Below are 25,400 nucleotides of genomic sequence, written 5' to 3'. Positions count from 1 at the left end.
AACCCGGGCCCCCTGCAGTGGAAGCGCGGAGTCCTAACCACTGGGCCACCAGGGAAGTCCCTGTCGTTAAGGTTAAGTAGCCACGTGTGTCCAGCGGCTGCTGCACTGGACGGCACAGCTGCCAGGCCTGTGCCCACCTTTCCAGCTCAGTCTGCCCCTGAAGCCTCGTCACCAGAGGGGCGTGCTCCTTCACCTGCCCCCCGGGCACCAGGCTGGCTCCCACTGCCCGGCCTTCGCCCACACCATGGCCCCATCCCACCTTCTACCCTGATTCTCCAACGCCCAGTTCCCACCTTAAATGTGGTGGAGCCTTGAAGGGGGTTCAGGATTTGGGGGGGGGTGATTAAAATGCCCCTTCCCCCAATTCTACCTCCCAAATGAGGTGATATCAAACCAGGCTGGTGACGGTTTCACAGCTACTTCTGAGAGCCCTGGAGAAAGGGAGATGTCCCTGGCCCAGAGAGCTGAGACTTAGAGAGAGAGAGGCCCATCCCATGAATATGCCAGCCCCTAGTCCAGGACCCCCAGAGGGACAACCGAGACGCAGGAATGGGCTCCAGGGGGGTCAGACCAGCTGAGGGTGGTGCTGAGTGTCAGATTCCTAATTCCCTGCCACCTGCCACCAAAGGGGGGAGGGGCCCCGAAGAAGCGACAAAGAGCTCCTTCCCTACCAGACCCCAGACAGAGAGCCCTTCGTTCTTTCCGGGACCCCAGCACAGGAGTCGTTAGGCAGCCCAAAGACCCGGCCTTCAGAGGGGAAGCAAACCCAAACACACGACAGAGAGCGGGGAACCTGCTGTGGGTTCCGGGAGACGCGGGTGAGAGGGGCAGCCGCTCCAAACCAAGTCACCTTTATTAAGCCTCGTGCGTGTGAGCGCATACTTCACGCCTGGGGCACCACCCCGTAGAGCTGGTGGGGAAGTAGCCTCTGCTTCTCGTTGCAACTGTAGATCCACCGGGGACGGACGAACACCAAGGAGGGGTTGTCCATCAAGGCCTGCAGGGTGGGGTGGGGTGCACGCAGGAACATGTGAGCCAGGAGGGGGTCGGGGGGATGCTAGGGCAGGTTTGGTCTCCCTCTCCCTGCCCCTTCAGGACTCACCTCCTCAAAGCTGGGGTCCCACTCCTGTGCCGTGATCACAAACTGTACCCGGTCGCTCATATAGTCCTCAAGCTCCCTGGCAGGAGAAGAAAAGAGGCAGAGAGTCGGTGTCCCCTCTCTTGACACCCTGCTCCCCAACCACCCTCAGAGGCCATTCTCCATCCCCACCCACGTCCCCTATAGGCCGCCTGCGGGTCGCCCACTCTCCCACGTGCCAGGCTCGCCACAGCCCCGAAACCGACAGCTCCCGCAGGCGCCAATCCTTTCAGAAGGGCAGTGTGGAGCCTCGCTTTAGAGAAGAGGAACCCGAGGGGAAGCTATGCATCCAGGGCTGCCCAGCAGAGTGAGCAGGACCGGCACGGAACTCCACAGCCTGTGCCCAGCCTGGGGCTCCGCCCTTCTCCATCCTCCCGATGGCCCTTCTCCCCACGACCTACTGCACCTCCTCCCCTGCCTCCCCTGTCCCCGGAGACTGACCCGTTGAAGGCTGTGACATAACGGCTGAGCGTCCGCCGCTCGTCCCCCGGGAACTCCCCGTACAGGAAGAAGTGTTTGCCCTGGAAAAAGTCTGCAGGGGAGATGGCGGGAGAGCCAAGCGTGAGGCCCCTGGAGTCCCAGGGCACCAGCCAGGAGCCACAGAACACTCAGAGGCAGGACAGCAAGGCCAGCGCAGCGGCCGGAGGGGGAAAGGGGTGTCTGTGTACAGCCTGGCACGGGAATAATCCATGACAAGCAGTGGCTCCCGGCCAGACCCATCTGAGCCTCTGGGGAGTTTTGCTTCGTTTTGTTTCAAGAATGATAAAAGACGCAATTACTATTATTGCAACATGTTTCTTACACCAGGTCAATCACTTCATTAGCTTGGCCTGGCTTGGAAATTTCACATCCTGCCACTTCCTCGCCATGGCTGTCCCACTCCTTTTTAATCAGTGCCTTCTCTGGCTCTGACCCTCAGGGTGGTTCTTCGTTCCAGTTTGACACGATTTTCCATCAATTTGCCAATGCCATGTTTGGGGCTTTGGAGGATCAAAGTACTTTCCTGCCCATCACCCATGAGGAACCAAGCAGAAACGGCTTCTTCCAGTGGCCACTGACCCTCACCTCTGCTCAGACCCTCTGACTGCCCAGCTCTCTCTTCATTCTCTCTTTTTTTTTTGGCCTCACCGCGCAGCATGTGGGATCTTAGTTCCCCGACCAGGGATCGAACCCGCGCCCCCTGCAATGGGAGCACAGACTCCACAGAGTCTTAACCACTGGGCCACCAGGGCAGTTCCCCTCTCCTTTCATTCTTGACCTTGCCCTGCCCCACGCCCCCCGTGATCATGTCTGGGGTGACGAATAACAATGCTGGCATCACGTAGGTGCCAACAGAGATCAGCGCCCACAGCACCTGTGTTCCCCAGGCCCCGCCACACACTGACAAAGCTGAACCCGGTGGGGTGGAGCCTGGGCACCTGCAGATTTTAAAAGCCCCTGGGTGATCCTGAAGCCTAGGGAGTGGGAGGCCCCCCCCCCGTGAGGGAGTGGAAAGCCAAAGGGGGTCTTGCCTGGGGCTGGGCTGTGATGGCAGTGGTCACAGCAGAAGTCACGACAGGGACAGAGAGGGAAGTCAGGAGAGGATGCTGAAGGGAAGGGAACAGGCCTAAGAGGACAAGGAGGTGGCAAAGGCCAGGGACTGGGGGTGAGGAGCCTGGAAGACAAGTCACAGGGGGCAGCAGCCATCCCAGGACGGGCTGGGGCAAGTCATGGCAGAGAAGAAACAGGGCCAAATCCCACATCAGGAGGGAGGATTTCCCACCTGGGAGCTCGGGAATCGGCAGACTGGGAGACTCCGGGGGACCTTCATCGTCCGTGTTCTCATCCGTGGACCCTGCGTACGGGTCCTTGCCATTCTCCTCGCCAGAGGGCGGCCTTTGTTCCTTCTGCTCAGCCACCCTGGAGAGGCCAAGAGGGGTCGGGCAGGAGCATGCAGACCAGACGCCCCTCCGCCACGGCCAGGGCCACCCTGACCCCCAGCTCAAACCCTACCTCCTCAGCTCATCCTCGGTGTCCCCAGAATCTTCTGCCCCATTGTCCTGTCCTGCGAATGGAAGCTTAGTCAACGCGAGGCCCCTGCCTTCTCTTCTGGGAAGACTGGTAACCTTCCCTTCCAGTCTCACGCCTGAGCACAGACGCAGGCATCCCAACCCCCAGCCTCAGTGGCCCTCCAAATCCGCTTAGATCCATTGCCTGGAATCCAGCCCCTCCCCCCTCAGCCCCAGGATCCAGACCCCCAGCCCCTCCCACCTCAGACCCAGGATGCAGGCCCCCGGCCCCTCCCCCCTCAGACCCAGGATCCAGACCCCCGGCCCCTCCCCCCTCAGACCCAGGATCCAGGCCCCCGGCTCCTCCTCCCTCAGACCCAGGATCCAGGCCCGCCGCCCCTCCCCCCTCAGACCCAGGATCCAGGCCCCCCGCCCCTCCCCCCTCAGGCTCTGACCTGACTGCTCCCCCTTGGTGTCAGCATCTTCCTGGGGCCCTGGTGAGGGTGGTTTGGTCTCTTCTGGGGTTGGGGGTCTCTGGGGTGAGCTAGGTCCTGCTGCCTGAGAGGGCTTGGCTTTGGTCTGGGGGCGCTGAGGAGGGAGGGTGGGTCAGCAAGGACGGAAGGGGCAGCGTGGGTGTAAGCGTGGGGGGCGCCTGCAGGAGGCGGGAGTGGAGAGTTTGGGTACCATGACACACCCATGTCCCCCCCCCACTCCACCCTCCCCCGCCCAGGCCGGGGGCATCAGACCTTTCGGGGAGGCTTGGGGGCTTCATCCCCACTGCTGCCGCCGTGAGAGCCCCCCTCGTCCTCGCTGCTCGAGTCTGGCCCAGCCATGAGGTACCTGGGGGAGGAATCAGGCCTCAGACAAACAGCAGATGTGTCCTCTGGGGGAGGTGGGGAGGGGGCTTAGGAAGCAACAGGCACTGGCTATTTATTCAGTATTTACTAAATACTCAGGGTGGCAATCGTGGCCCCTCCTCCCAGCTCCAGGGAGGGCCCCAGAGACCCCCAGGCACCCACACCGGAGACCAGAGCACTTCCTGGCTTCCCTTCCCTCTTCGGGAAGAAATGACTCATTTCAGAAAGGGAACGACAAAAAAAACCAGAAATCATTCTCCCCTTTGAGAATCAAAGTCAGTTTCTCATTAGGCGCTAAGTGCCCCTGCAGCTCCTCCGGGCACACACCAGGCTGACCCAACCCTGGCTCCTCCGCCCAGGCATGCTCTCCGCCTCTGTTCAGCCTGGCGAACCCGTTCTCTTCCGTGAAGACCCCTAGCTCACTGCGGTCCTCCCCTTGGGCCTGCCTCCAAACTGTTTTAGAGCTAAGTCCGGCCCCTCGTCGAAGTCAGAGGCCTTCGAGGGCAGGACCCGACGTCCGGGGCCAGCATTGCACAGCCCAGCCTGGCGCCGAGCAGGGGCTTCGGGTGAAGGAATGTGAACGGGTCCCAACACTCCGCTCTCTGCCCTGAGGCTTTGGGAATGCTGTGTCTCCAGCCTGCAGTGTCCTCTTCCTTCGCTAAGCAGATTTCCCAGAGCCCTGCACGGACCGCCCCCCCTGACTCCCCCCTCACCCCCCGGGCCAGCAGGGCCCGGCCTGATTTCTCTCCAGATCCCTGACACTGCCCAGCATGGGGACAAGGGGCAGGGTCGGGGTGTGCGTGTGTAAACCACATGCGCGCGGTGAGGCCTCACCTCCGAGAGGGCAGCCGCCGCCGCATGCGGTGACAGTCCAGCACCCACTCTTTCCGCACGATTCGGCCTCCGAGGCCTAGGACCTGGCTGTACTTGGGGGTGTTGGCAAAGGCACAGCTGGCAGGGAGCGGAATGGAGGGTGTCAGCCTGGTGTGATCTGAGAGGTGAAGAGTAAAGAGAGACAAGGGGCACAGAGAGAGAGAGAGAGACAGAGAGAGACAGGGAGAGACACGGGGCAGATGTGGGAGAAGCAGAAAAGACACAGGGAGGCCGAGGGAAAGACTTAAGAATCAGAGGGAAGAAGAGAAAGAGAACAAGAGGCAGGGGATACAGAGAGGTGAAGTAACAGAGAGAAGGCAACACGGAGGAGACGAAGGGAGGCAGAGGAGGGGCAGCGGGGAGCGTGGGGAGGGGGCGCAGGCCTACATGAGGTGGGTGCTGTCTGGAGTCCAGTCTGGCCGATACTTGGCCCCCAGCTCCAGGGCCTTGTCCCGGAGCTCCGAGCGGAAGGGGTTCTGGAAGCCACTCAGCACCACCACCACACCCTGGAGGATCTTCCCCAGCTCCTGCGGGCCGGCGCGGGGGGCCCTGGGCTCAGCGCCTTCTCCACGGGGCTTCCCTGGCGCCACCCCCCGTGCTGCGGCAGGGGCAGGGGCAGTGGCTGGGGTATGGGTGGGAGCTGGCACTGGGGAGGCCAAGGAGTGGATTCAGTTAGTAGGTGTAGGGCTACACCCCCAGCCCTTCTCCCCTCAGACCCAGGATCCAGGCCCCCGGCCCCTCCCCCCCCGACCCAGGATCCAGGCCCCCGGCCCCTCCCCACCCAGACCCAGGATCCAGACCCCCGGCCCCTCCTCCCCCAGACCCAGGATCCAGGCCCCTGTGGGAACAAGGAATCCAGTTTGCTCACATTTGGGTCTCTTGAGGGCGGGTGGTGAGGGCTGGGCGGACGGTTTGCTGGGGGTCTTCTTTTCTTCGTGGCTCAAATCCAGCTTCCTCTTGCCTCTGGGGGACTCCTGAGGATGAGGGGGTGGGATGGGCTGAGGCCTCCAGCTCACCTCCTCCCTCTCCACCCCACCAGGGTCCGATGATCTCACCTTGGAGGTGCTGCCTACTGTCTTGGAGGCCGGAGAGGCCGAGGAGGTGGCACTGGAGGCCTGCAGTGTAGCAGCTGCATAGCTGGGTCCTGCTGGGTCACTGGCCGCGACTGCAGAGGGAGAAAGTGGAGCCAGGTTGAGAGGGCTGGACCCTCAGACCCTTCGGCTCCTATCCATGGGACACAGAGTGTTGTTCCCAAGACCCGGGAGTGACCCAGGAGTCCAGGCCCCCGGCCCCTCCTCCCTCAGACCCAGGAGTCCAGGCCCCCGGCCTTTACTCATTCAGGACCCAGGTTTCCCGCACTCACCTGGGGGGGTCTTGTTGATCCGGCTGAAGAAGAGAGCCCCGGGTCTCAGGGAGCTGGCGCTCTCATCCTCCTCCTTCACGCGGAACTGGCCGAGCTTGGTCACTTTCTAAGGTCCCACAAGGTCAGCGCAGTGGGAGGGCTGTCAGCAGGTGGGGGTGAAGAGGTGGGGAGAAGGCTCTGGGCGGTGGCAGGTAGAGCTTACCTGGGATGAGACCTCGGCCTCCTCTTTGTCTGGGGGGCTGTGAAACCTTACAAAACTCAGGCCATAGGGGGCATCCTGGGAGAGGAGGGGTGGGAATCAGGGAGTCGGGCCAAGGACTAAGGCTTGGCCCCAATCCCTTTTATTTACAGAAACCCCTTTCTGGCTCTTTCCCTCCTATGGACACACACATCTGGGGAAGTGCCCCCATGATAATGACAAGGATAATAACAGCAAGCTGTCATTGAGCCCTAACTTGGGGTCAGGCTCGGTGCAAAGCCCTTTACATGCACCAGCTCCTTGAGCCTCAGAGCAATTGGCAAAGGCTACTGGGTGTCTAAGCGAATCCACTCTGCGTGCCAAATTCCTGCCTGTGGAATGGGAGGGAGGGCTGGGTATCACTTCTGGAACTCAGAAATGCTCCAGACTCTTTCCCCCTCTGCTGGGTGGATGCAGACCCATGAGATGGAAGGAGACTGGGTCCGGGATGACTGGCCAAGCACGTCCCGGGACAGATCCAGAGGTATAAGAAGTATACCTTTACTGCGTGCTGTCATTACATACTCGGGTCTCGTCATCACAGCTTAGCATCCCTAACTTACAGCAACCCCATAAGGATCAGGAAACTGAAGCCAGAGGTCACACAGCTAAGGAGTGGAGAAGCCAGGTTTTAAACCAGCGTTCCGACTCCAGATCTCGTGATATTAACTCTGAGGCCCAATTCTACGAGGCCCCATCTCCAACAAGTCAGCAGCTCCCCCTCCCAATTCCCCTGAGGTCTTGCAGGTCATCCTTCCTAATCTTCCTCCAGGAAGCGAAGATTCCTATATGGGGAGGACCTCAAACCAATTTCAGAGAATGCACGGACCCAGCCTCCTTGAAGTCCCACGGGGAGACCAACTGTCTGGTCCTCCCAGCCCTCTGGGACTCAACATCGGCCTCTCGCCTCTCTCGTGGCTCAGGACCAAGGACCCCACTCCCACCCTGGGTACCTTGCTGTAGGGCTGGCTGCAGACAATTTTGACGCGGTCCCAGCGCTTCTCTGCTGCTGCCCGGACCAACTTGTCGGGCCCAAAAATGCGAACGCGGTTGGAATTTGAGCCACTGCGACTCTCGGAAGGGGACATGAAAGACGAGGTGACCAGAAGGACCTGGGAAAAGGCACAGAGGATGAGAACCAGGCCTGGCTGGTTTCAGTGACACCTCCTAGGGGCTGGAAGAGGGCAGGGGCCTGAGCAGGGACCAGGGAGTCGCCAGATCCAGCTGTACCTCAACCTGCCTCAAGGCCTCTAGACCCTTCTCATTTCTGGGCCTCCAGTCAGTCCTTCCCTGACACAGGCCCCAGAGGGATCCTTCTATTCCACTTCTCTAAATTCTTCCAGAGTCTTCCACATCTGGCCACATGGCGGGAACCCTCAGGATAGGGAGCTTCAGGAGCCCTCCCAGCACAGGATATTCACAATGACTGGCACAATATTCAAACACCTTATTGTATTTTTTTTTTTTGGCTGCACCACACAGCTTGTGGGATCTTAGTTTCCTGACCGGGGACTGAACCTGTGCCCTTGGCAGTGAAAGCGTGGAGTCCTAACCACTGGACCACCAGGGAATTCCCTCAAACACCTTTTTGAAATGCACAGCTGAGTCAGCAGAAGGGAAATATTTGAGGCCAGAAATTACAGTGCAGAATCCAAAGAGGCAGGGGAGCTGCACCCATTACTAAGTGACTGTCTCTCAGTTCAAACCCGCCCTCAAAAAACAAACAAACAAAATAAATAAATAATAAAATAAACTAGAAAAAATAAAAAAGAAGAAAAACCAAAAAATATTTTTAAAAGAAAAACAAAACAAAACAAAACAAAACACCCCACCCTTGGTGGCTCAGCTCTGGGATGCTGGGGACATTTCTAATCTCCAGCCGCTCTTTGTCAGGCTCTGCCAGCAGGGGGAGCTAGAGAGACAGGCTGCAAGGCTGGAGGAGGGAGGCGGGATCTGAGCCTTCCTGCAGATCCCCCGAGCAGTGCCCAGGTGTGCTTCGCTCCTTCGTCTGCAGCTGTTCTTCCCCTGGGGCGGCAGATGAATCCAGTTTGCAGCTTCCCAACACCTGCAGAACTGGCCCCACTGCACCCTCTCAGGGACATACCAGAACCAGGCAGGGAGCTCCCCTTCCTCAGGGTCTGAGTTTCAGCTCCAAGGGCCCCACCTCCAAGCTTCGAAACATCTACCCTTCAGTCATGCCAACCTCTTCCTTTTGTTCCTCCAACCCTAAGGGTGGTGACTGCTCCCTGCAGTTGCTTCCGCGTCCTACCTTAGTCTTCTGGCCTCTTCAGTTCGATACCTCGTTACTAATTCTTTACGTTAATTCTCTCTGTTAAACTAACTGGTGTGGTTTCAGTCTCCTGGTGGGACTCTGACTGATACAGTGGGTGACACCGATGTTGGTGTTTGCCCCGTTGCTGACTCCAGGTGGCAGAGAGCTTGATTTTAAAGGGCTCTAGGTGGTGGGAGCAGGAGGGACCAGGAAAGAAAGCCTGTGCTCCAAGTCAAGAAGAAAGGCATCTTAGGGACCACGCCACCGAGCAGAGAGCTGGGCCTCTCCAACGGGCAGCACCTTCTGTGGGTAAATTAGGGAGAAGTGTGCCTTGTGGGGAGAGTCAGTGGGAGGCTTTAGCTCTGGGGGGACAGCAGAGAAAAGCTGAAAAATTCTCTCTGGAGACTCCTAACCGCAGGTCTGTACTCTCAAGGATTTGGAGTAAAAATCCACACTAGTTATCTGCGTGGAAAAACCCAAGGTGAAAATTTTAAGTGGTCCCACGTATGTAGTATCACCTGATGCCGGGGCAAATCCTCTTTGGAGGAACGTACTTCAAACCAGGCCCTCAAAGAATTCCCACAGATACGTTCCCCAAAAGAAGAATTAACAATCACACACACACACACACACCCATGAGGCATGAGGAAACAGGCTGCCATGATTTAGGGTCAGCAGAAACCACAAACTGCAGACTCAGACCCACAAAGACTGCACATATTGACATTATCAAACACACAATATAAAAGTAATTGTGTTTAATAGTCTAAAGAAATAAACGGAGCTATTAACAGTATGATGCAGGAACAAAAACTGACCAGGCAGTTTTGAAAAGCAGTGGAAGAGCTGCGTGCCCAACACTAAGGGATGAACCATGATTGGTCCAAGTGGTCTGATTTCCTCTGCCAGTGGCTGGTCCAAGGATGGCAATTCGATGTTAAGAGGAAGGCTGCTGGAGGCTTTTGGGAAAGATTTTCCTTCTTCATTAAAGAGAAACAGAGGATGGAAGAAAACCACTGCTTTTCTGCCATTCCACTCCTCCACTTTCTGCTTTGGATGCTACTAGGTGATGGATGGAGCAATGGCAACCATCTTGTAACCATGTGGGCAAGACCAAAAGAATCAAGAGGTGCCCAACCAAGCACCCTGACTTTGTTCAGTTGCCCAATCAACTCTGGGTCTGCCTAATGCTGGACTTCCCTCCTAAGGAAACAATAAACATTCTTAGGCAGTAAGCCATCTTTAGTTGGGTATAATCTGTTACTTAGTCTCTTTTCTAACTGACATGCTGTGAAATTAGAAAACAAAAGCTTTTTTCTGAGAAAAACATAGACTGTAACTAGGTATCTCTGTGCTCAGCTCTTGATTATGAACAGGAAACAGCAAAGATGACAAAAATTATACAGAAGGGAAGCCAGCTCCCTGGCCTTGACTACACTTGTTTATAAAAGGGCTGATTTTGAGCCGATGGGAGAGCTGAATTACCATCTAGTGACTAAATGAAGGGGCAACACAAGCTGTGGCTGGCAGCTGCCACCCACCCTAAGGGGGAGCCTCCCTCTGAATATACTCTCCTCCCATTCATTGTGAAGAGAAAACAACTCCAGTTGTTTTATTATCCAATACTGTCTTTAAGGTTCTAGGATTAAACCTTTATTCTCTAGACTGTGTTAACCTTGCAAGCTTAGATATCCCCTTTGCAGAACGTGGAGGGGTTAAAAAAAAAATGTTGGGACTTCCCGGGCGATCCAGTGGTTAAGACTCCATGCTCCCAAGGCAGGGGGCCCAGGTTTGATCCCTGGTCAGGGAACTAGATCCCACATGTCGCAACTAAGAAGTCCGCATGCTGCAACCAAGACCCAGCGCGGCCAAATAAACAAATAAATAAATAAATATTTTTTTTAATGTTGATGATTTTGTAGAAAATGTCACTAGTTATTAAAATATGTGCCTTTGGCTTGGTTTGTATGGGTGACATCAACGTGGACCAGCCCTGCTCGGCCCTTTTTCCTTTTCTTTCTTGGCTCTTCCAACTGTATCTAGTCTCTGGGCAGAAGCCAGACCTTATAAGGCCCAGAGTCTTTAATTCAGTCTTGGCTAGGAGTTATAACAAAACTTCCAGCAGAAGTTTAATTAAAAATCTTGAGAGAATGGGAGACTATCGACATAGGGGTTTTCAGACTCTGAAAAGATCAAGCCCTAAGCTAACCATTCCACCTTTCTAGGTAGATAAGATAAGAATAATAAAGATTCACACGCCCGATTAGATAAAGTTTTAGCTAAAAATGCACTTACTCTGTTCCCATAATCATAAAGTAGAATTTTGATCTAAATCTGTTTGCCAAGAAGAACAGAAAACTTTTTTTTTATAGTTCCAAAGACCGTTGATTTTATTTAAAATTTTAAACAGGGAGGCCATTAGACTCAGTGACTCTAGTGCCTTAGGTAGCCTAAGTAAACCAACCAAAATCTAAGCCAGAGTTGGTGAACTCGAATCTAAGAAAATGAAATCAACTAATCGTGAAGAGCCAAGATTTTCCCAAGTAAGGGAACCATTTAAGCTCTAGCCAATTAAATAATTGCTTTGCTTTGCTTCCCTGTTTTCTCTCTAAAAATCTCTGTCCTAGCCCATCCACACAGCACCCCTAATCATTTCCCAGTTTTGGCTGCCTGATTTGAATTGTTAGCTCAAATAAACTCTTCAAAACATAATGTGCCTTAGTTTGTCTTTTTACAACTTATAGAACTTTTATTTTATTATTATTATCTTTTTGGCCACACCACGCAGCTTGTGGGATTTTAGTTCCCCGACCAGGGATGGAATCTGGACCCTCGGCAGTGAGAGCGTGGCATCCTAACCACTGGATCGCCAGGGAATTCCCTAGAACCTTTAGAATAAGAATGTGTGTTCGGGCTTCCCTGGTGGCGCAGTGGTTGAGAGTCTGCCTGCTAATGCAGGGGACACGGGTTCGAGCCCTGGTCTGGGAAGATCCCACATGCCGCGGAGCAACTGGGCCCGTGAGCCACAACTACTGAGCCTGCGCATCTGGAGCCTGTGCTCTGCAACAGGAGAGGCCCGCGCACCGCGATGAAGAGTGGCCCCCGCTTGCCGCAACTAGAGAAAGCCCTCGCACAGAAACGAAGACCCAACACAGCCAAAAATAAAAAAATAAATAAATAAATTAAAAAAAAAAAAAAGAATGTGTGTTCAAGGAAAACCTCACTCGTTAAAATGTACCTTGTAAGGTGGAAAAAGCACTTGATAAAATTCAACACGCATGCATTTAAAAGACGGGCAATATCAAGCAGAAGTAAGGATGGGAAGCAAAGAGAACTCGTACACTGCTGAAGGGAATATAAACTGGTGCAACCATTTTGGAAAACTGTCCATTTCTCATAAGGTTAAAACATATATCTACCTGAAGACCCTGCAATTCGACTCTTAGGTATTTACCTAAAAGAGATCTCTATACAGAGGCTTGTACAAGAATGTTCGCAGCAGCTTTTTTCATAATAGTCAAAAAGTGGTGGACTTCCCTGGTGGTGCAGTGGTTAAGAATCCGCCTGCCAATGCAGGGGACACGGGTTCGAGCCCTGGTCCGGGAAGATCCCACATGCCATGGAGCAACTAAGCCTGTGCGCCACAACTACTGAGACTGCGCTCTAGAGCCCAAGAGCCACAACTACGGAGCCCGCGTGCTACAACTACTAAAGCCCGTGCGCCTAGAGCCCGTGCTCCGCAACAAGGGAAGCCACCGCAATGAGAAGCCCACGCAACGCAACAAAGAGTAGCCCCCGCTCGCCGCAACTAGAGAAAGCCCGCACACAGCAACAAAGACCCAATGCAGCCAAAAATAAATAAATAAAATAAATTTATTAAAAAAAAAAAATGGTGGGGAGTTCCCTGGCGGTCCAGTGATTAGGACTCAGCACTTTCACTGCTGGGGCCTGGGTTCAATCCCTGGTTGGGGAACTAAGATCCTGTAGGCTGCACAGCATGGCCAAAAAAAAAGTGGCAACAGCCCAGATGCCCGTCAACAAGAGAATGGATGAACAAATTGAGATCTACACTTACAGTGAGACTGCTCAACAATAAGGTGGAACAGACCACTGACATATATATGATATGTTAGAACATCAAAAAAGCAGTATTTTGAGTAAAGCCAGCCACAAAAAAAGAACACGTGCTATAAAATTCCACTTATGTGAAATTCTAAGACAGGCAAGAAAAGAGATCAGTGGTGACCTGAGCTGAGGGTGGCAGGAGTGACTGCAAAGGGACACGAGGGAACTTTCAGGAAGGCCGGCGATGCTCTACGTCTTGATCTGGGGGACGGTTACGCAGGTGTGTACATCTGTCAAAACGCTGACCTGTGCGTTTTATTATATGAGAAATATACCTCAATTGAAAACAATTTCTCACTGCAAGAAAAAAAACCGTATCTTGTAGAAAACTGATTTGTTCACTTAAAATTGTAACCTCTCTTTTTCACAGTAGGGTTATTTTTACCCAAAATCATTTCGCTGATTGACCAGCTGGCTCATTATGATCTCACCACTCCGGCTCGAATTCATTCAACCGGTTAAAAAAAGGATTGGGCCAATTTTTTTTTTTTTTTTTAATAGCATTTACTTTTTTTTTTTTAACTTTTTTGGGTTTATTTATTTATTTATATATGGCTGTGTTGGGTCTTCGTTTCTGTGCGAGGGCTTTCTCTAGTTGCGGCAAGCGGGGGCCACTCTTCATCGCGGTGCGCGGGTCTCTCACTATCGCGGCCTCTCTTGTTGAGGAGCACAGGCTCCAGACGCGCAGGCTCAGTAGTTGTGGCTCACGGGCCTAGTTGCTCCGCGGCATGTGGGATCTTCCCAGACCAGGGCTCGAACCTGTGTCCCCTGCATTGGCAGGCAGATTCTCAACCACTGCGCCACCAGGGAAGCAGATTGGGCCAATTTTTAAAATTCAGTAAGTCCCCTACATACAAACTTTCAAGTTGTGAACTTTCAAAGATGCGACTGTGTCCCTGTATGACAGCTGTTGTACTGCACTACTGTACTTTTCAAGGTACTCTACTGTAAGATTAAAAATGTTTTATTTTGTGTGTTTGTTTTTTATGTATTATTTGTGTGAAAAGTATTATAAACCTATTACAGTACAGTACTATACTATCGTGTTAGTTGGGTACCTAGGCTAACTTTGTTGGACTTACGAACAAACTGGACTTACGAACGGGCTCTCGGAACGGAACTCATTCATATGTAAGGGACTTACTGTATTTGTAATAGAGCAAAAGGCTTGTAAACATTTGTCACAAATAAAGTAACTAAGAGAGGCACCCCAAGCAATTCGGACTCTCAATTGGCTGCGACATCTCTGAGAAGTTCTGGGACCAGAAAAAAAGGAGTTTTGCTCTCAAGCAGCAGACTGAATGGTAGAACAAACAGGTGCCTCTGGTTGTTTCTGCAACCATGTTGCAATTTCAGCCCCCTCCCTGCGCCCCCGGTCCCTGCCGCACACAGCTCATCACCTGGGTCTGCTCTTTGTCTCCTGGAACCCTGGGCTCCTCCAGAGGGCCACGGTCAGAGTGACTCGCCTCCACCCTGGCCTGGCACCGGGGAGGCCTGGGGCCTCGCTGGGGGCACCTGGGGCAGGGATCAGCAGGGGGCCCACCCCAAGGCCCTGCTTACCTCGTAGTCCTGCTCCCCGGCCCCTCCGGCTGAGCTGCCCACCAGCACCTCCACGAAGGCCGAGCCGTCGTTCCCGATGTCCACGCTGTGTATCTGCTCCTCCTTCTCTAACTGCAGGGGCGGGAAAGCGCACTGTCAGTGCTGCTCTGCCTCCCCAGCTCCCTGCGGGACCTCGGAAGATGGATGACCCCCATCCGGCCCCCCCCCGTCTCCTTGCAAAGTCAACTCGGTGACAGTGAAGACAGGGCTGAGTGGGGCCACTGCGTCCCCTGCACGCAGCACAGGGTGTAGAGTCAGAGCTCGAAAATATTCACCGACCGACTGCATAAGCTCCCACACCCACTTCCCTGACTCCGCCACACTCTGCCGGATGGGCCTCTAACCCGCCACCACGGAGCTCTCCTTGGTGGCACTATGCAGACAAATGGCACATCTGTCACCCCCAACCCCAATCACACAGGGCTCCGGGGAAGCTCCCTGAGGGTAGGGGCCTAGTCTGGTTTTGCTCACCACTGATTCCTGGGTTTGAGTCCCAGCTCTGCCACACGCTAGCTATATGGCCTTGTCAGCTCACCCCTTGGAGCCTCAGTTTCCTCACCTGTAAAGTGGGGATGATCACCCTATCTAGGATTACGCACATAAATACTACGGCCTCAGGGCCTGGCATGTAGCAGGCACCCTGCCACTGCCAGTCAGGAGGCAATATTAGTCGCTGCTTGATGACTATTTGTCAAAAGAAGGAAAGAGCTGACTGTAGGGTGGCTTCCCCCAAAGTTTCTGCCATTTCTGTCTGACAGTAAAGGCCAGGTGGGGGTGGAAGGCAGTTAGGAACGGCTGAAGCAAGCCTCCTGCTTTCCACTCTGGGGATCTTTCATTTGGCTCCTAGAATGACAAGTTACTACGACCCCCAAAGGTAGCTAGTCTGCCACCCTACACCAGGATCATCTGACGGTCCGATCTGCCCTGTCACCTCCCAGTCGGGAGGCGGCCCGGACACTGCCTGCACGCTGCTGCAGGCAGGAACATCCCTCCAGGGAAGGAAGGAGCCTGGGCTTGTGGGGAGGCCGGCCTGACTTCAAATCCAGCCCTGCCACTTCCAAGCGGTGCAGCCCTGGGTGGCGTATAACCTCTCTGAGCTGCAGTTTCCTCACAAGTGAAAGGGGAGGGTCATCATAATAGTCCTCCTTCCGAAGGGAGTCTAGATGACACGTACTAACCACAACCCACAGCCATTGCAGCGGACATCTAAGTGCTCAGACGTGGCAGACCCGTAATACCTATATCTTCTCTCCGCCCCACAGCTCTGCGAGACAGGAGCTATTATTATCTCTATTTCACACGTAAACAAATGGAGGCAGGAAGCGGTTGTATCACTTCCCTGAGGTCACACAGCTGGCGCCCAGGTAACCTGGCTGGGCTAAAATAAAGGTGTCAGCAGGGCTGCATTCCTTCTAGAACTTCTGGGGGAGAATCGTTTCCTTGTCTTTTTTTTTTTAATTATTAAAGCTTTTTTAAAAAATTAATTTATTTTATTTTATTTATTTTTGGCTGCGTTGGGTCTTCATTGAGGTGCGCGGGCTTCTCATTGCAGCGGCTTCTCTTGCTGCGGAGCACGGGCTCTAAGCTCGCAGACTCAGTAGTTGTGGCGCACGGGCTTAGTTGCTCCGTGGCATGTGGGATCTTCCAGGACCAGGGCTCGAACCCGTGTCCCCTGCATTGGCAGGGGGATTCTTAACCACTGCGCCACCAGGGAAGCCCGTTTCCTTGTCTTGTTTCCAGTTTCTAGAGGCCCCTGCACTCCTCGGCTGTGGCCCCTTCCTCCATCTTTGGAGCCAGCAATGGCATTGCTCCAACCTCTGCTTCCGTCTTCACATCTCCTCTGACTCTGGTTCTCCTGCCTCCCTCCTTCCCTTACAAGGACCCTTGTGATTACGCTGCACACACACACACCTCCGCCCCAATCATCCAGGCCAATCTCACCATCTCAAGATCCTCAGTTCATCACATCCACAAAGTCCCTTTTGCCATGTAAAGGACATATTCACAGGTTCTGGGATTAGGATGTGGATATCTACTGGGGGGCATTATTCTGCCTACCACACTTAGCTAAGCTCTTCCTGGGCCAGGCATCACTGAATCCTCACAACCACCTTGGAAGGAAGGGTCTGTAACTCTCCCAGCTTTACAGATGGGGAAACTGAGGCTCAGACAGGTAAATAAATGGCTCACATGTCACACACAGCTAGTGACTGGCAGAGAAATTCAGACCCAACTGCCTGACGACAAGCTAACACTGCTTCCCAATTCCCCACTTTCAATCCTTGACATAAAAACTCAACAGCTTGGGAATTCCCTGGCGGCCCAGTGGTTCAGACTCTGAGCTTCCACTGCAGGGAGCAAGGGTTCGATCCCTGGTCGGGGAACTAAGATCCCGCATGCCGTGGGGCGTGGCTGAAAACGAAAGAAAATCTCTGCCTCTCCCACATTTAAAGCATGGGGCCCTCCATCTAGTAGGCTGTATATATTTGTATTTTAATGAATGGTTCTTATTTCATATACGACTACTTCTACTTTAAACACACACATGTACTCCCCTGTCTTTCTTTTGATAAATAAAAAATCTCTTATAAAAACATGGAAACAACCTAAATGCCCATCAGTTTATGAATGGATACACACTGTATGATATTCCCTACAACGGAACAGTATTCAGCTGTAAAAAGGAATGAAGCACTGATCTAAGCTACAACATGTAGGAACCCAGAAAACCTGACGCTGAGTGAAAGGAGGCAGACACAAAAGGCCACACATTCTATGGTCTTATTCATATAAATGTCCGGTAGAGACAAGTCCACAGAGACAAAAAGTACCTCAGTGAAACATACACACGCTAGTGCATATAAAGTAGAAAACCAACAAGGACCTACTGTGTTGCACGGGGAACTGTACTTCATATTCTGTAGTAACCTGTAACGGAAGAGAATCTGAAAAAAAATCTAAAACGAACACAACATTATAAATCAACTATACTTCAATTTAAAAAAATTGGAGGGACTTCCCTGGTGGCGCAGTGGTTCATACTCCATGCTCCCAATGCGGGGGGCCCGGGTTTGATCCCTGGTCAGGGAACTAGATCACATGTGCATGCCGCAACTAAGGGTTCGCGTGCCACAACTAAGGAGCCCGCCTCCGCAACTAAGGAGCTCTCGAGCCACAGCTAAGGAGCTCACTGGCCTCAACTAAGGAGTCCACGTGCTGCAAATGGGGAGCCGGCGAGCTGCAACCGAGGAGCCCGCCTGCCACAACTAAGACCCAGCACAACCAAATAAAAATAAATAAATGAATATATTTTTTTTTTAAGTTTAAACTAAAATAGTAATATATTTTTTTCTTGAAGATTTAAAAATTAAAAAGAAGGTTACTATCAAGTGTTGATTTAAATGTACACCAGCAGTGTTAAATGCAGATTAATTCAGTAAATTCACTTGAGTGAAAAAAAATAAAATAAACAATTGAATTCCCTATGTAAAAAAAAGTACATCGGTGGTTGCCAGCGGCAACCTGGGGAGAGGGGAATAGGGAGTGATCACTTAATGGTTTTCGGTTTCTTTTTGGGGTGGTGAAAATGTTCTGGATTAGACAGCAGTAATGAATGCAGAACAGTGTCAATATACTAAAAAACCCTGAACCGTACACTTTAAATGGTTAAAATAATGACCTTTACGTTACGTGAATTTTATCTCAAGAAAAAAGAAGTGAGTGTTCAGTAAGGATCACCTGTTAGGAGAAAGGCTTAAGCACAAGACGAGTCATCTGTGGCCCAGGTTTGTGTGCACCTTTCCCAGGAAGACAGAACTCACGACAGTGGAAGAAATGAGACATGGAAGGTTTGCAAAGTCCCAGAGACATCTTATTAAAAAAACTGTCCCAAGACAAATATCATATGATATTGCTTATATGCCGAGTCTATAAAAAAAAAAAAAAAGATACAAACGAACTTATCTACAAAACAGAAACAGACTCACAGACTTCGAGAACGAACTTATGGTTACCAGGGGCTAGGGTTGGGGGGAGGCACAGATTGGGAGTTTGGGATTGACATGTACACACTGCTATATTTAAAATAGATAACCAACAAGGACCTACTGTACAGCACAGGAAACTCCGCTCAATACCCTGTAATAACCTAAATGGGAAAAGAATTTGAAAAAGAATAGATACACGTATTTGTATAACTGAATCACTTTGCTGTACACGTGAAACTAACACAACATTGTTAATAAACTCTACTCCAATATAACAACAACAAAAAAACTGTTCCACATCCATGAAAGAATAAGGTAGAACTTGGTGCACCATTAAAAAGAATAAGATAGAACTTGATGCACCATTAAAGAGAAGAAGGTAGAACTTGATGCCATGACAATGGATCTCCAAGATATAGTTTCTTGGAAGAAGACAAGGGAGAGGACTGTTTACATACAGTGTACTTTTTAAAAGGCGGGGAGGGGTGGATATATATGCTTGTAGGTGGACAGAGTGACCTGGGGGGGCACATGAGAAACTGCCCACAGTGGCTGCCACAGGAGGGAAGACCTGGGCAGCAGAAATCGGGAGGGCGGGGGTAGGGAAGCAGGTGGCGAGGAGGAATTTTTCCTTTTCACTGTATACCCTCCTTTTTGTGCCTTTTGAGTTTATGCACCATATGCATATAACACCCATCTGATAAGTTAATAAAACCACAGTGGTTATCTGCAACAATGGAATACTATGCAGCCACACCCAGCAAGGAGGATGAAACTAACAAACAATGCTGGGAAAGAAAAGAGCAGCCAGAGGTGAAAGTACTACATACCGTGCGATTCCATTTATGTACAATCAAAACCAGCCAAAGCTAATCCATGCCGTTAACAATCAGGGTCATGGTTACCCTTGCGGGGGGCAGTGACAGGAAGGAACGTGGGAGGGGGGTGTGTCCTGTTCCTTGATCTGGTTGGCAGTACACGGGCTGCAGTTTGTGATGATTCACTGGACTGTATGCTTTGCTGTACACACGTGTCATGTCAAGAGAAGGTAAAAAATTTTAAAACACCACAGTGGCAAACTGGGTGATGAGAAAATCACTGAAAAACAGAAACACAACGTGTCCACCTTGCTACTGAACATCTTTTCTAAAGAACACACCTCGGCATCCGGGGGGCGGGAGTTACACCTGGGCTGCGTCTCAGCCACTCCCACCGGCCCAGGAGCGGTTAGCAAGGAGGCTGGAACTGCCCTCCTGGGAGCAGGTGATGGGTTGGCGACAGAGCCTCTTTCGGCCACCGCAAACGAAAAAGGCGTGCGGGGCTGTCACGAGCAGAGGGCTGAACCCCAGATGGTAATACAGAGATACTGTGAGATACTATTTGAGGGGAATAAAATACACAGTAGTAGGAAAATCCACAGATCAATCTACGTGTCTTGGTGTCCTGAAGTTTCCGCTTATCACTTGCTTGAAAAGAACCAAAATTAGCATTTGGTGAGTTTGGAGTCACCCTGCATGCTGGCAAGTGCCGAATGCCACCAGATTTTCCGAAGGGTCTCCAACGCGAAATAAATCGACAACTGCTGTGACAGTGCTGCCTGCTCCAGCACTTCTCCCCTGTAGTTTATTCTCAACCTGGAAACCTCACAGAAGATTCTGTGAGAGGGGGCTTCCCTGGTGGCTCAGTGGTTAAGAATCCACCTGCCAATGCAGGGGACTCGGGTTCGAGCCCTGGTCCGGGAAGATCCAACATGCCGTGGAGCAACTAAGCCCGTGCACCACAACTACTGAGCCTGTGCTCTAGAGCCCGCAAGCCACAACTACTGAGCCCGCAAGCCACAACTACTGAAGCCTGCGCGCCTAGAGCCCGTGCTCTGCAACAAGAGAAGCCAACGCAATAAGAAGCCCTCACGCTGCAACAAAGAGTAGCCCCCGCTCCCCGCAACTAGAGAAAGCCCGCACACAGCAACGAAGACCCAACACAGCCAATAAATAAATAAATAAACAGAAGATTCTGTGAGAACCTAAGTCACATTCTGTTCCTCCTCTGCTCAGAGGTCTTCCACGGCTCCCATCTCATGCAGAGTAAATGCTTAAATCCTTACAATGGCTTTTAGGCCTTACGTAGGTTAGGGGTCCTCTACCCACACCCCATCAGCTCCTACCCCTCTCCCCTGTCAACTCCACTCCACCCACACACAGGGCTTGCTGTTGTCCCTCCAGCCCGCCAGGCACCAGCCTACCAGGCGCCAGCCTGCCTTGGACTCTGTTTCTTTCCCAGGTGCCTGCATAACTCACTCTGCTTGAAGGTTAGCTTCTCAGGAAGGCCTTCCCTAATGCCGTATTTAGAAAAAAACCTCTTGCCACTGCCTCATCTCCTACTGGAGGCATTTCTCATTCCTGTTTTTTCTTTTTTCAATATTTATTTATTTATTTATTTATTTGGTTCCACTGGGTCTTAGTTGCGATAGGCAGGCTCCTTACTTGCGGCTCACCAGCTCCTTAGTTGCGGCCCACGGGCTCCTTAGTTGTGGCACGTGAACTCTTAGTCGCGGCACGCATGTGAGATCTAGTTCCCTGACCAGGGATCGAACCCCAGCCCCCTGCATTGGGAGCGCAGAGTCTTAACCACTGTGCCACCAGCGAAGTCCCTCCTCACTTCTCTTAACCATGCAATTTCCTCCCTAACACTCATCACCTGACATACGTACATTTTACTTATTAACCTGTCAGTCTTTCCTTGCCAACGTAAAGTCTCCACAGGACTGACGTACGTTTGTCTTGTGCTGTCCACTGCACTATGTCCCAGTACCTAAAACAGTGCTGGGCCTACAGAAGGCGCTTCTATGAATGAATGAACAAATGAATCCATCCACTCCCAAGTCTCCAGGGCCTGTCCCTGTGCTGACAACTCCTACAGCCCTATCTGCAGCTCCATGTCCAATCGCTAGCTGTCCCCTGGATGTCCCAAAGTCATAGCAAACCCGGACATCCCAACCAATGTATCACCTTCTCAAGCTGCCCCTTCTCGAGGCTTCCCACTTTGGTGACAGCTGCAATATCCCCTTTGGTCTCCCAGGCCAGAGAACCCTGTGCCCTGTCTGGCCCCTCTGGCACCCTCGCTCCCCATATCCTGTCTCTTCTTGCTCCCACTGCAACTGGGGTGCAGACCCAAATGGGATGTTCCTGATCATAAGAGAGCCCAGCAGAATCATCGCCCAGTAATGAACACACGAATCCCTCCCTTTACACAAACACCTGCCTGCTGACACAGCACTTTTGCAAACATTACATCACGGGATTTTCACAACAACCCTGGGCTCAGATCACATTATTCCCAATGGGCAGATGAGAAAACAGGTTCAGAGGAAAGAAACCATTTGCCTGAGGTCACAGGGTGAGTAAGAGGGACATGTGGGGTCTTGAATCCATGTCCCAAGACTAATATAAAAACATTGGCTCTAGGCAAGTTGTATAACCTCTCTGGGCCTAGTTTCTTCCTTGTAAAAGGGGATAATAAAAGACTCGAGGTCATGGGGTTTTTATGAGGATTCAATGAATTAACCCACGTGAAGTGTTTAGAATGGTGACCGGCAGTTGTAATTTTTGTTCTTTTAGTTCGCTGACCAGGGATTGAACCCGGGCCCTCGGAGCATGGAGTCCTAACCACTGGACCACCAGGGAATTCCCAGGCAGCTGTAATGTTGAATAAATGTTGGCTCTCATTATTCTTACTATGTTAGGGACCTAGAAGATATTTAAATTCCTAAAATCATTCAGAAAATCTTGTGGGGCTGTGTATTTTTCCTGGGAAGAGAATTCTCAGATTCTCCCTAATTCTCAAAAGGTTCTGTGAACCAAAACTTTTTCAGAACCACTGGGCAAGAGAGAGACAATCATATGTTTTAACTCAATCAGGTAAGCCTTGCCCCCAACATCCCTCCCCAAACACCCCCTACATTCAGAAGGGAGGAATGTGGCCAAAATCAAGAAAGCCAAGGTATGAACACAAAGCAGCATGACAAAGTGGCTAAGAACACCCACAATAGGTTCAGGTCTTAGCAACGCCATTTATTAGTGGTGACAACAGTCCCTACATTATCCAACTCCATGAAGAGTCAGGTCACACAGGTAAAACACCGAGGCCGGCGGCACCTGGCAAAGAGCAGATGCTTGGCAACACACCTAGCTCGCTTCTCCCACCAGTTTCTTATGCCGGAGAGGAACAACCTGTTTGGAATTCTGTAACCATCCTGGGTCAAACTACCCTTTCCTCTTTGCCTCCCTCCAACTTCACAGAGAATGTACCAAAGCGCTCAGCATTCCAGACATGGTAGCTTAGACTGGCCACTTCACTTCGCCCTGCCCTATGCCCCAGTTTCCTCATCTTTAAAATGAGGTTGATTGTGGACTTCCCTGGTGGTCCAGTGGTTAAGACTCCACACTCCCAATGCAGAGAGCCCGGGTTGGATCCCTGGTCAGGGAACTAGATCCCGCCTGCCACAACTAAGACCAGCGCAGCCAAATAAGTAAATAAATATTTTTTAAAATAAAAAAATAAAATGAGGTTGATTGGCTTAGATGATATGAGACACCTTCCAGCCCTGAGCCCAGAGACTTTAGAAGGCAGGATACGTGGCAATGATTCGCTCTGTTCCAGCTGAGGAAACTGAGGCCCCGAAAGTAGCAGCAACCTACCTGGGCCACACAGCGATTCATCCCTGGCCTAGTGCTTGGATCACCTTTCTCCCCGGGATCACACTGCTCATTTTCCGGGTGAGGAAGCTGACGCCCAAAGGGAAAGTGCCTCCACTCACTGCCAGTTAACTCCAGAGCAGAGTCAGGACCCTGGGTCTCCAGACTCCTACTAAGAAGATGGGGGGGGGGGGCAGAATCACCTGGAGCACCACAGAGATGGTCTTCTCGCCCGCCTTGGCTGCCCGCCATTTTCGGTAAGTGTCTGCCTTGAGAAGGTTTTCTGCACAGTAGGTCTGGAGAGAAGAGTGGGAAAGGGAAAGTTAGGGTACAGAGATGAGAGCTAGGTCCCCAGCTCTCAGATTATTCCATTGAGATCCCCCGGATTTAAGTTTCCCTATTAATCCCCACACACTCTGCCTTGAGTCCCCTACAGCATTTTCCCCTGGAAATTCACCCCTGGGCCTTCCAAGGAAGCTCCCCTAGCCCTCCTTTTCTCTCTGGAAGTTCCTCTATTCCACATCTCTCTAGAATTCCCTTATGGCCTCTGAGAAATTCTCCCATGACCCTCCTTAGAATTCCACCAAGTCCCTTTTGTGAAAGGAAAATCAAAATGAAGTCGGTAGTGCTAAAAGGGCTCCTCTAAAATGGAGCTGGGAGGCCACTGAGGAATTGTGACCAGGCAGGCCTCAGCCTGGATGGAATGTGACCTTTTGACCACTTATGGCAGTAAACACAGGCATCCAGAACGTCTACCAGAAACTCAGGATACTTATAGGACACTTACCATAAAGTAACTCATGACGGCCTATCTATTTATGGGACCTTTACCGTAAAGTAACTCATGACAGCCTATTTTTTAAAGCCAAATATTTCTTGTATCAGAGGCAATTACAATTCTCTCTAGACAACTTTAACCACCTGGTGACCTTTGTCCTCATAAGCCCCTGACTCTCTCTCCCAACACTCTTCCAGTTTTACGGAAATCTGTGTCTCTCTAATATCAGTTCCTAAGACCCCAAATAAAGTTCTTTTTTCTTCGCAGCCCGGATACTGATTATTGTTCAACCCCTTTTAGACTCCAAAAGTTCTCCTAGAGCCCCCTCACGAATTCCTTTACTTCTTCCAACCTCCTCCACGCCGCTCCCTCACCGAGTCCTGGCTACTGCAGGACACCACATGGCGGAGGCGGATCTCCGGCATGTCAACGTCGTGGGCTTCGCCTGACCAAGAAGATGCTGGAGGGTCTGAGTTTAGGGTGCAGACAGCTGGGGCGCCCGGCGCGGGCTTAACTGCGCAAGCGCACGACGCTCGGGCCTTTCAAACAGCGGCGCGCCGGAGGTCGCGTCAACACTGCGCAAGCCCAGTGCGCCTCTCCCGAGAGAAGCGAGAGGGGCTGAGTTGCCTAGCAACGGGCTTTTCCCGCCTCCCTCTGGCCAAACCGCGCTCTAGCCCCTCCTCCCGGTGACTTTCACACTAGGTTTTCTGGGCGCCTAGCACTGGCGTGGCCTCCAGGACTGATCCCCGGAAGAAATTCGCCATCCTCACCACCCCAACTGAAGCCTGGAAAGCAAGAGGCCAGCAAATCTGAGTGGATTTTTGCAGGGAGCCTGGAGCCTACCGCAACAGGATCCCCTCCACCGGTTGCTGGCTACCCTCCCCATGCCCGCCACCAACACACACACACACACACACACACACACACACACACACACACAATCTCTGATCTCTCAAGCTTATGCCTGAGGCAGAGAGAGTGGGTAAAGAACCTAAATAAGGGCTTCCCTGGTGGCGCAGTGGGTGAGAATCCGCCTGCCAATGCAGGGGACACGGGTTCGAGCCCTGGTCTGGGAAGATCCCACATGCCGCGGAGCAGCTAGGCCCGTGAGCCACAATTACTGAGCCTGCGCGTCTGGAGCCTGTGCTCCGCTACAAGAGAGGCCGCGATAGTGAGAGGCCCGCGCACCGCGATGAAGAGGGGCCCCCGCTTGCCGCAACTAGAGAAAGCCCTCGCACAGAAACGAAGACCCAACACAGCCATAAATAAATAAATTAAAAAAGAAAAAAAAAAAAGAACCTAAATAAAACGCAATGCAGGTGCCCAAACACACATCCAGCCTTGAGTGCTTCCAACCATGCCTGTTTTCCAATGTGACCTATGGGCTTCCGTCTCATACCACGCCCACCCCTGCCCGGTGACAAGCACCCCTCTCTTCAGTCCCCGAGAGACCCAGAAGGGCATCTTGGGGTGGGGTCGGAGCTGGAGA

General features: G+C 52.1%; 1 protein-coding gene across 2 annotated transcripts; it reads right to left on the bottom strand.

The window, feature by feature from the left end:
- Nucleotides 1–835: 835 nt before the first annotated feature.
- LOC118885654 (DNA repair protein XRCC1-like) lies at nt 836–24,419 on the bottom strand. 2 transcript variants are annotated; one of them, XM_036834502.1, is made up of 18 exons: nt 24,254–24,415; nt 23,337–23,429; nt 17,342–17,381; nt 14,415–14,525; nt 7,411–7,569; nt 6,422–6,496; nt 6,220–6,325; nt 5,912–6,021; nt 5,725–5,830; nt 5,244–5,502; nt 4,818–4,934; nt 3,873–3,966; nt 3,582–3,714; nt 3,131–3,182; nt 2,901–3,037; nt 1,580–1,670; nt 1,103–1,178; nt 836–997 (listed from the first exon to the last, which is right to left on the bottom strand). In XM_036834502.1, the coding sequence occupies exons 1-18, from the start codon at nt 24,334–24,336 to the stop codon at nt 884–886; spliced, it is 1,956 nt and encodes a 651-aa protein (XP_036690397.1). In that variant the 5' UTR covers nt 24,337–24,415; the 3' UTR covers nt 836–883. The 2 variants fall into 2 exon arrangements, with proteins under 2 accessions (XP_036690397.1, XP_036690398.1); XM_036834503.1 differs by lacking the exon at nt 17,342–17,381 and having other exon boundaries at nt 24,286–24,419.
- Nucleotides 24,420–25,400: the final 981 nt, after the last annotated feature.

The sequence above is a fragment of the Balaenoptera musculus genome, chromosome 19, assembly GCF_009873245.2.
Source record: "Balaenoptera musculus isolate JJ_BM4_2016_0621 chromosome 19, mBalMus1.pri.v3, whole genome shotgun sequence".
NCBI lineage: Eukaryota > Metazoa > Chordata > Mammalia > Artiodactyla > Balaenopteridae > Balaenoptera > Balaenoptera musculus.
Note: the sequence above shows the minus strand (reverse complement) of the source record. Positions and strands in the feature narration are given on the sequence as shown.

Coding starts and splice junctions, on each gene's coding strand:
- LOC118885654 (XM_036834502.1), bottom strand. CDS start 24,336: ATGCCGGAGATCCGCCTCCGCCATGTGGTGTCCTGCAGTAGCCAGGAC. Junction 14,526..17,341: donor ACAGTTCCCCGTGCAACACA/GTAGGTCCTTGT, acceptor CCGCCCCTGCAG/TTAGAGAAGGAGGAGCAGAT. Junction 7,570..14,414: donor CCGGGGAGCAGGACTACGAG/GTAAGCAGGGCC, acceptor GCCTTTTCCCAG/GTCCTTCTGGTCACCTCGTC.